The following is a 10,803-nucleotide window of genomic DNA, read 5'->3' as shown; positions in this document are numbered from 1 at the left end:
AAATAGTCAAAATTAATCAAAATTAACTATAAAATTAATTAAAATTCATCATGTTCATATTTTTAACATAATTTAATTATTTTATAATATTTAATTATTTTTCAACAAGAATTTAACCTAAATAGCATGATTTAAGTTAATAGGTTTGAGTTTGTTATTGATAATGATATTTTTTTTCTTTTGGGTTTGCATGGACACTAGTGGTGGAACGAGCCATGTCTATCTACAATCATCGCACCAATTGTTCATACAAGGATGTAGCGTGGAGGAGGATGTAGTTGGGATCAAGGATAGTTCACCCTACTTTGGAGGAGTCCTGTTGTACTAGTGGAAAGGATAGTGAAGGTGGAGAAAGGTCAGACAAATGAGTGAAAAAAGAAGATTGGTAAGATGGGAAAGAGTATAGTATAATAGATGATTGGACATGCCTCTCTTTGAGGTGAAAAAGGGTTATAAGGTGGGTCTGGTGACACGTGGCTGCCTTTGGTTGGTTAGATGATCCCTTTAAAGTTTTTATTAGGTTGAAATTTGACATCACTTGGACTATAGGGTATGTAGGTAACAAATTATAATTGTTTTGTTAAAGTGGTCCAACTTCAAAGGTGATTGTTGTGTGTATTTCTCAGATCCTGGTGAACCAATGTCAATGGCGTTGTTGGACCATAGAAACTAGATAGGAGGTAGAGCTAAGAGGTAGGCAAAGGTAACCTAGGTTACTATATGTAATAAATACTATTATTGATTTTTCTAATAAAAAATGACAAAATTTGAATCTATATTATTTAAGTGCTAGATAAAAATCTAATCACTACTCAAAATAAATCTTAATTGACTTGTTAAAAGAAAATGAATTCAATTATAAAGTTTGAAAAATTAAATTCATTTGAAAAGGAGGGAAAAGAAAAGGATAAAGACGGTGGAAAATAATTCTAGGTATGGATAGAGGGAGGAGTTGGGCACTTGGCACATCACACACTCTCCAATAAACCACGCAAAGGTTCCCACATTTCGCTTTTAAAAGCGATGATCGATGTTGAGTGTTGACCATGGCCCCTCTAACACAGTCCATTTGGTTATGGTCGGCGAAACACAACAGAAGCCTGTAAGTTGGATATTTGAAACACACTTTATTTAATGCCTTCCAATGCCCGACACCTATGGTTGTATCGTCTCAATTCAAACTTTAGAACTAGTATTCAAGATGGCTTAGGTATTACTTGTTTTTTTAATTCTAGCCAATGACACAATTTATCCATACTTTGTTTGTGTGACACGATCACTATCAGATGGCGGACAGCACCCTGGACATGTGTGCCTGTAGAGTGACATCAATCGTTTTAATGTTAAAATATCAAAACCAGGAGTGGTGAAAACCATGAACCTGACCTGAAAGTAAACAACCAACTGTCAAAACCATATGACATTCTAACTTAACTCTGTGTTTTAAACATTTTATTAAAATTGATTAAATTACTATTTGAGTCTAAATTTGAAAACTATTTTCATATTGAGCTTGAATTTTTTTTCAAATTAGGTCTTGAACTTAGCAATTGTTTCTATATTTAAACCTAAAATAAGTAATTGTTCCTACATTGGAGTTGGAACTTTTCTTTTATTCTAATTGATCCCTAACCTTAGTAATTGTTCTCATATTAATGGCCTAAACTTGACAACTTTTCTCACATTGGGAGTCTGACTTTAAGACTTTCAAGGGAATATTAAGGACTAATTTGAACAAAAAAGAGCTTAAACCTTAATGTGGGGACAATTGCCAAGTTTAGAACCTAACTTGGACAAAAAGAATTTCAGAAACACCTTAATTTATTTTTAATTTATTGCATAATATAATCTATTAAATTTGATTTTTATGTGATTTAAAGTATATAATATATATAACAATAAAATAATATATCATAATATATTAAAACACAATTTAAATAACACTTTCTAATTTTTTAAATATGTTTATATGTTAAATATACAATTTCTTTTAGTCATACAAGTGGTTTCATTTGACGTTTAATCTTCAAATTAACGTTAGACTAATGAAAATAAATAAATAATATTTTAAAAACACAATTAAAACATTCAAAATTAAATAATAATTTAAAATTTGACTTATAATATAAAAACTTTGGATACAAATTAAAAAAGAAAAAAAAACCCTCAAGAGCACCACTCCCCATGGTGGGTCCTTAATTTATTTAACTGACCGAACTGACCTAAAGGGACAAAATCCAAAAGAGAAAGGAAAGAAAGCGGTGGATGAAATACCCCTCTCACCAACCAATCCACCATCATAAAAACTAACCATGGTTAAGCCCTTTACTTTAACGGCGTTAAATGACGGGGAAAACGAGGGACTCGTGTCGTCAACAAAATTGGCAACGTGGAGAGTGTAGAGAGCGCCAAGATTTTTTAAAGTTGAGATGTGAGCCAAACACGTGGGCATACAATATCGTAACTAGTGGACTGCACATAGGCAGATGGGCCCTACAACTATAATGTTATTACCTTATTGGTGTATACAATAGGTAAAATACTTTCCCTCTCTTAGATGGCAAATATTTTACTAAGTATATCCAAACTTACTTAAGCGGTAAAGAAAGAAGAAAAAATCTAAGAAAAAGTTACACTAATAATTTGGGATTCATATCACTTTTTATATAACGTATTTAATTATGTGATATATAAGATTAAAATTTTTGTTAAAAATGATTTAGCTCTTTTATTTTAAAGATTAATAGTTAAATTTAATTAAAAATAAAAATTGTAAATTAGAGCATAAATTTATGTTAATTAATAATTTAATGACTCCCACGGAAGTATCCACAACTACCGTAACCGCGCAAAGTTGGCCACTAAAATTCAGGCAGTTGATAGTGGGCCCCTTACAAAGCACACGGCATTCCATGTCTTAGTTTCATTTTTTACCCGTTGGGGGCCATCAGTCTTGGGGTCCACTGTCTCACTACCTCGTTGCCTACCCAAACCCGCCCTCTCCGTCTTCACCGCTAAATGCTATAAGTATCGCTACGGGGACGGTCTCCATTGCCCTTTGCGCTAAACCCTCTTCATCATTGCACTTGAATACTTGTTCTTTTTTTGCTCCATTGTTTGTTTTAGATTCTCCATTCGAGTTCTAAACTGTACTTACGGTGGTTAAAACTTCTTCGCTTTTCTTGTTTATATTCCCATCTGTTTGTTTCTCGGGAAAACCGCTACAATTCCCGTTCGTTTGGTGCTTTTTAATTCGTGTTCCTGTGTTCTTCCTGTTCGTTTGCTTTCAAGGATCTTTGAATCTTCTTGATCTATCGTCTACCATTATTTTGAGGTATGTTCTGTATTCACATTCATTCTTTTTCAATTTCCTTTATGTTTTTGAATGACTTTTGCAAACTGTTTATAAGTGACTTGTTCTATGACTCTTTTTTTAAAGTCTTTTTCCTTCTTTAAGAGTGTTTGTTTATATAGATTTCTGCGTTTTTTTCCTTTCTAAATTGTTCCTTACATAAGAATGAGTTTCTTTTTCTTTTTCTTTTTCTTTTTCTTTTTCTTTTTTGTAATTTATCTTGTCTAATTCCTTATTCGACAACCTTTTTCTTTTCAGTGTTGTTTTGATTGATATTCAGTAATATATGCATTAAACGCTCTGTTTTTTTTCAGTAAAACTTTCTTGTATTGCTTCCTGACTGTAGAACGATGGAACACTTTCAAAACGACGATCTTGAATATATTGTCGATGACTATTACGACTTCGATGATTTTGAGCACGACGATCTCTTCGCTGAACCTGAGCCTCGGCGAGATACTGCTGATTTTGACTCGTTTGACTCCGACTTTGAGGACGATTTCGAATCAGTACGTTCTTTTTTTAGAAGTCTTTCACGATTATGCTTTGATTCTGATGATTTAGATTCTAGAATATGTTATTAACCTTTTTTGGATATATGTATGGCCGTTACTCGGAAACAGAAGAAGCCGAAAACTGATACATCAGCTGTGGAAGCAAGAAATGGAAAAGATATACAAGGAATTCCTTGGGAGAGGCTTAATTTCACTAGAGACAAGTATCGTGAGACGAGGTTGAGACAGTATAAGAACTACGAGAGCCTTTCTGGTTCTCGTGAAGGGATGGAAAAGGTCAGTTTCTGAGTTTCTTGCTAAATCTAAAACGCTAATTCTACTTCTGACGTGAAAAATTATAAAAAAACGGTTCTATTTAATCAATAAATAAACGGTTCAATTTATTGGTCTTGACAGGAGTGCTTGCAAGTAGAGAAGGGAAATGCCTTCTATGACTTTCAGTTTAACACGAGGCTTGTCAAGTCTACAATTGTGCACTTTCAGGTAGAGAATCTGCTCATTACCTTCTGTTATTTTTACTATTGATCTTCTGTTTGTTGCAATTTCCTTCCCTTGTTAAGGCATCGCACTGCATTCTTTGGGTTGACGTTTCCACTTTAGGAGAAGTCTGGTCAAGATGATTCGTTTTTTTTTTTTTTAACATAGAATGAGTCCACTTGTTCAATGTTTTGAACGCTTATCAATTTTAGTTTCCTTCTGCATACAGCTTTTCTCCGTTCTTTCTTTTTTCGTAGTGGTTTAGATGTACTTGCAGTTGATCAGAGACGTGATATATTCAGAGTCCCTCCCCCCCTCCCCCTCCTTTCAAATTATATGTTAGTTTTGTTATCTAGAGCTGTTTGCCGCCTTCAACTTGTCATCCTTTGCTAATGGTTTGAACTTCAATTATTTGCATATTGCAGTCTCACAGTTTTGCAGTTCCTGTTGTCGTTTTATTACATTTTATCCTTGCTATTTAATTTATAATAGCTCTGTGCCTGAACCTTTCATTGGAGGCACAGAGTTTGCAGCTACTCTGTGAGACCTTAGGCTTCTATTTATCCCTTTGTTTGTAGTTAACTTGGCAGCAGCCAGCTAATTTTAGAGTGATACGTTGTAGATATCTATTAGGTTTAGCGACGCCATATTTTCATTCCAATTTGACTTGAAAATTTTGTTGTCAACTTTTTCTTGTTCTTCTATTAATTTCAGATTTTTTATGTACCCCACTTGAGGCATCAAGATGGGGTTTGTATTCACATGAATCCTTTTTGTGCAGATTTGCGAAGGATGCTTTAGTTTATAACTTGCCCATGCTAACAGTTATACCAATTGTAAAAATTTAAAAGCGCAATATTTGCAGAGGTACCATCGTGATTATGGATATCGATGCTTCATGTCTGTGGTATGAGTTGGGATTTTTGACATTTATTAGCAATTTATAGTAGTAGAACTTTAGGTTTGTAGTTTGTAGATACATGCACAGTTTCATGTACTATGAAGAGCTCACCATACAATCTGTAATATCCCATTCCACCAGATTCTTGCATATGCCATGGCTTCAGTATCCATCAACTGTAAGGCACTGAGGCTCATGATGTTGGTGAGTTTTGAACTAGGATGTAGTATTTGTGACACTAGATTAGCCATTCGCCTAGAGTTGCCATAGGTTTTACTTCTGGCTACACGCCTAGACCCTACACTCACCTGAACAAGGTGCTAGGACGACAGCTACATCTTACTCGTAAGAGTCTAGGTGTTGATTAATCCCTTTTGTTATCCTTTGATATAGATTATATTTGCATTTGATGGGATTACGATCTTATCTTTGTCTTTAGATGTATGGTTCAGTTTTATGGTTTGTATAATTTATGGGTTTGTTAGGAATATCAAATTTGTTCTACTTTTGCCTGTTAATTTATATTGATTTAACCTGTGGCATCTAGGAATGCTATTTCTATCTTATTTCTGCCTTTAAAGCAGGTTGGGAGTCATTTTTGAGCAGCTGGCGCGGTAAAGATGCATTATTTTTATGGTATGACAGGAAGCATTTTAGAGGGCCCTTGTAGCGATGCAAGTAATTTGACTAGAGCTATATGTCCCACACTTTAATACTTAATTTTCCTTTCATCATGCTGCATTGTTTTTGAATCATTAGATGCATTATGTCATTTGATTATTGCTTTTGGGGACCATCTGCATGCATAATTCAATTTCGTTTACCTGATTTACTGCTGTTAAATATCATCTGCATGAGTATCGCATATTTTTATTTACTTCATATTCTGTTCTGAGATATCATCTGCATGGGTAATTTCCATTACTAGATTTGCTGCCCATGTTATTCTTAGATGTTTGTTCCATATGCAGGTCAAAGTTTCCCTCTTTTTTTTTTTTTGGATCTGTTTTTTGCACATTTCGTTTGTAATCAAGTTATAGATATCATTGGATTGATGTATATCTTATGCATTGATACTGCTGTGTTCTTGCTGTTGTTTTTGTATTTTCTTATCTTCTTTACTGTGTAATAGAGATCTGGAGCTGTAGGTGCATTGATATAACCTCTTTTAGGTTCTTGAGTAGATGCTAGGTTATGTTGTGTTTACAAAGAGTGGCCCTTGCTAGGTCAGCATCTCTGTGGTAATCCCTAGGCATTATGGTTCGTAGCAATTAGTATATAGATATCTCCAATTCCTTTATCATCTTTTTGCAAGTATTCCATGCATTAGCCACTCAGCATGAATGTGTTCCCGTTTCCGTTTTATGTAGCACAGCATTTTCATTTCTACCGTTTGGTTTTCAATGTTACCAAGGGATCCATGTTGTATCATATTCGTGTGTCATTGCATCGAGTCATACTTCTAAGCTTATAAATGGAGTGCTTAATGCTTCTATCTTCTCTTCTCATCATTCTAAGTGATCCGTGAGATTTTCACGGTGTTGCCATATCGCCATATTTTCATTAGCTAACGGTGCTTTAGGCTTGTTTCAAGTGATCCTCATCCTGATTACTTAATCACATCACTGTGAGCTGTGTGATAGTCTTTTGTGCTTTACATTCTGTCATTTTATAGTTCTCATATGGTTTTCTATCTGTCATCTTTTTTTCTTTTTCTTTTTTTTTCAAAAATTTCATGCATTACCTACTATCTGCGAAATTTTTACCCATTTTTTAACGGGTGTTTGAGGGCAGTAAATTGGGGCTTGAATTTTGTATGGGAAATAAGGTTAATCTAGGATGAGATTAAGTGTTCTGATCTATACCTTTTATCTTTTTTCCCCCTTCTTTTGACATGGAATTAAAAATGTTCCTTCTAACTTACTGGTTGCATTTATGGGTCTCCCTCTTTCATGGTTCTGTTTGGTGTTGCAAATTTTAATGCATTACCTGTGCTCTGTGAATTTTTGTTTTCCATTTTGTTATTTATGTAATGGGAAATTTGAGGAAAGTGAATTGGGGCTTCCCATACTGAAAGGGGGCATACATGGTCAATCAACGGCCAATTTTTCTTTTTATGACGGTTCTTTTTCCCTTTCTTTTCTTCCTCTTTGTATGGGATTCACAACATTTATTGGTGGTAAAATGTGGTTACATGGTCTTACAAATATGTTACTAGTAATTCATTTTGAAATTAATGTGCACAAGAAGATTAATGCTTGTTTGTCTTTCCTATCAACTACCAATTTCTTTTTTATCCATACTCTTGACCATGGCATTGGGCCGTACTTCTTGTTGCAAGGATGCTGGAAGGCTGAATTGTGGCTATAAATTGTTTTGGTCACCCCATTGAGTGGTGAAGCTAGTTAACGAGTCTTTATTTAATAGTAACATTACTATCTGTCGGTGAAAGGATTATGTGGAAGAGTATGGTCTTGTACACATGCACACTAATTTAAGATTTTAGTTTCAATTAAGTTATCCAGGTGATGGATATTTTTATCTGCTTTCATGCTTGAAAGAATGCTGATATATGGTATTGTGTTTAATTTATTTATTTTATCATGCAGCTGAGGAATCTGTTGTGGGCTACATCAAAGCACGATGTGTACCTCATGCAAAACTACTCGGTAATGCATTGGTCATCACTGCTACGCAAGGGCAAAGAAGTGCTGAATGTGGCTAAGCCAATTGTTCCCAACCTGGTTAGTGAATATGGCCATGATTAATTTAATTTGACTTCTGCTGCTTTGTTTGAAGAGCAGTTGAGATAAACTTTGTATTTTGATATGTTTGTAGAAACGACAATCTCAGCAACTCTCTAGGGTGCAGATTAGCACCATGGCAGTTAAAGAAAATTTAATGGTGGCTGGTGGTTTTCAGGGGGAGCTTATTTGCAAGGTATCTGTTTGCTTGTTTGACAAATGTTTATGGGATAAAGTATTATGTTTGCAATTTGGCTCATGCTGTTGAGAGTATTTTTCTGCTTGGGCAGTATATAAATCAACCGGGGGTGGCATTCTCCACAAAAGTAACCACTGATGATAATGCAATCACTAATGCGGTGGATGTGTATCTCAATCCTAGGTGAGAAATATTTGATCCTTTTTGAGCAGTCTAACAAAGAGAAATATTTTGGTTATCTTGAGCAATATATTACTTTGACTACAGTTTAAAATAAAACTGACTCTTCTTTATTTCTGCAGTGGTGCAATGAGAGTTATGGCTGCAAATAACGATGCTCAAATCAGAGTTTTTGATGCCGAAACTTTTTCAACCCTCAACCGGTTCTCATTCGACTGGTCTGTAAATGTAAGTGCTAGTCTTCAAATCCTTGCTGTAGAATTCCATTTTTTCGGGTGTTTTTCTTACTTTTATGGTTGTCTTCTCTTGACAGAATACCTCTGTTAGTCCAGACGGGAAGTTGCTTGCAGTCCTTGGAGACAGTACCGACTGCCTAATTGCCGATGCTCAGTCTGGCAAAGTATGTCACTCTTGCTGGACATCCAAATAAATGGTGCATTTTGAGGTTTAAATCTTGTTGATGTCTAATTTATTTTGTACAATGCTGCAGGTCACTGGCACCCTAGAAGGACATTTGGACTATTCTTTTGCTTCAGCTTGGCACCCTGATGGGAACATTCTTGCTACTGGGAATCAGGACACAACTTGCAGATTGTGGGATGTAAGAAAACCATCCCAGTCCCTAGCTGTATTGAAGGGAAGAATGGGAGCAATTAGAGCTCTCAAGTTCACATCAGATGGTCGATTTCTTGCCATGGCTGAGCCAGCTGACTTCGTTCATGTCTTCGACACCAAGTCCGGGTATGTGAAGTGCCAGGAAATTGACTTTTTTGGTGAGGTTGCTGGAATATCCTTTAGCCCAGATACAGAATCGCTCTTCGTTGGTGTTGCTGATCGCACTTATGGCAGCTTGTTAGAGTTCAACCGCAGGCGACATAACCAGTATTTGTATTCCATATTGTAAAACCTAAGGTGAAGCCAATATCTATAGAGACGAATGATTGTGAATATTTAAGGGATGGGTTAAAAATGGCCTGGGATGATTGGGTTCTATTATATAACTTTCCGGGCTAGAGTACAAATTTAGTGTTTGTTTAGGTTGTTTTTGTGGAGCTTCAATTTTTTTACTACCAAAAATGAATTCAAAATTTTGCTCATGTAAAGTTGTTAGCAATCGTGTGTAAGGAAATGTTGGCTATAATTTAATTATCCAAAGCTTATCTTGCAATTTTTAGATAATTTTCTAGAAATTTAAAATAATATATTTATATATATATATATATATATATGCTGGAAATTTTCAAAAATTTGAAACATTTATTTTAAAAATAAATCCATAAAATTTTCCTTTTATATTTTCTTCGTTTTTACTATTTTTCATCCCAATATTCTAAGAATTTGAATCCTTTCATGAATTCTTAGTATTTCATTTTGTTTGGTTCATTGGAAATCTAGAAATGCACCAATATTTTGAAGATGTGGAGGAATTGGTTTTATTTTGGAATAAAAAGTGATGGAACTCAAAGCAAGAAAACGAAACAAATTGGGGGGAGAGATTAGAGATTTTATGAAAGTGGTTGAATATTTTGAAAAAGAATAAAAGATTGAGAATATTGATTTGAAATTTATTTCAAAAATGAAGATATGACGTATTATATCGTTAACAATTTAATAATTAAAATGTGATAAGTTAATGATATTAATAATTATATAGTAATATAGACCATACAATGAAATCCCAAAGAATAGATGACAAAATAGAAGTTCTAAAGCAGCAAACAATCTATGAAGATGGAAAGGAAAGAAGAGGTAGTGTTGTTAGGTCTTTGTCAAAGAGTCGTGGTAAAACCGCGTTCCAATTTCTTCATTTGACCCACGGATTTGCCACTGCCATTAGCTCAAAAATGTCCTGAAAATGACCCCTTATTTTATCTGCTATTGCCCTACTCGTTTGCTACTATCTGAGGCACCTTTTCATCACCTCATGGTTATTGATATGCACAAATATTTTATTTTATTTTTCCTTTCAAAATAGACAAAAATATTATGAAAGCACTTGTAAATCATTGTACATTAGATCAAAGGGTAAATCAATCATTCTATTAAAAATTCTATCCGTTTTTATTGTTAAAAGTTAGTCCATGAACATCAACATGACATACACATGACACACCACGTGTTACTATTTAGTTATTCCGTCAAGCACACTAACTTTTAACAATACAAATAAATGATTTTTTAATAAAAAAACTAATTTACTCTTTAATCTAATTTCTAACATAAACTACTTTATAATACTAATTTCTAGTTTGTTCACCAGCGCTTGGTGTTATTAATGCATGCTTATCAACAAACTAATTGGGCTGTTGATACCATTGGATATGGACAACCTTATCTTAATTTATGGTTATTAATTTGACACCAAAATTAAAATTAACTTTAGTTTTAGGTTAAAGAAAACCATTTATTTGTCTTCTATGCTTTTGTTCAACTTC

At 34.3% G+C, this 10,803-nt stretch overlaps 1 protein-coding gene across 12 annotated transcripts; it reads left to right on the top strand.

Moving 5' to 3' along the window:
• The first annotated feature begins 3,042 nt into the window (after positions 1 to 3,042).
• LOC105772996 (uncharacterized WD repeat-containing protein C2A9.03) lies at positions 3,043 to 9,547 on the top strand. 12 transcript variants are annotated; one of them, XM_012594546.2, is made up of 10 exons: positions 3,043 to 3,334; positions 3,699 to 3,861; positions 3,976 to 4,143; positions 4,264 to 4,350; positions 7,855 to 7,989; positions 8,084 to 8,185; positions 8,280 to 8,371; positions 8,491 to 8,596; positions 8,682 to 8,768; positions 8,859 to 9,547. In XM_012594546.2, the coding sequence occupies exons 2-10, from the start codon at positions 3,703 to 3,705 to the stop codon at positions 9,270 to 9,272; spliced, it is 1,350 nt and encodes a 449-aa protein (XP_012450000.1). In that variant the 5' UTR covers positions 3,043 to 3,334; positions 3,699 to 3,702; the 3' UTR covers positions 9,273 to 9,547. The 12 variants fall into 12 exon arrangements, with proteins under 12 accessions (XP_012450000.1, XP_012450001.1, XP_012449999.1 ...); XM_012594547.2 differs by having other exon boundaries at positions 3,667 to 3,861; positions 3,979 to 4,143; XM_012594545.2 differs by having other exon boundaries at positions 3,667 to 3,861.
• Positions 9,548 to 10,803: the final 1,256 nt, after the last annotated feature.

Source organism: Gossypium raimondii, chromosome 6, assembly GCF_025698545.1.
Source record: "Gossypium raimondii isolate GPD5lz chromosome 6, ASM2569854v1, whole genome shotgun sequence".
In the NCBI taxonomy this organism is placed as follows: Eukaryota; Viridiplantae; Streptophyta; class Magnoliopsida; order Malvales; family Malvaceae; genus Gossypium; species Gossypium raimondii.
The sequence above is the reverse complement of the archived record's forward strand: the minus strand, read 5'-3'. Positions and strand labels throughout refer to the sequence as shown.

Bases quoted from the DNA above. Each gene is read 5' to 3' on its own strand.
- LOC105772996 (XM_012594546.2), top strand. From the start codon at position 3,703: ATGGAACACTTTCAAAACGACGATCTTGAATATATTGTCGATGACTAT. The intron at 4,144-4,263 runs GTCAGTTTCTGA...TGGTCTTGACAG, and splicing joins CTCGTGAAGGGATGGAAAAG to GAGTGCTTGCAAGTAGAGAA. The intron at 8,597-8,681 runs GTAAGTGCTAGT...TTCTCTTGACAG, and splicing joins CATTCGACTGGTCTGTAAAT to AATACCTCTGTTAGTCCAGA.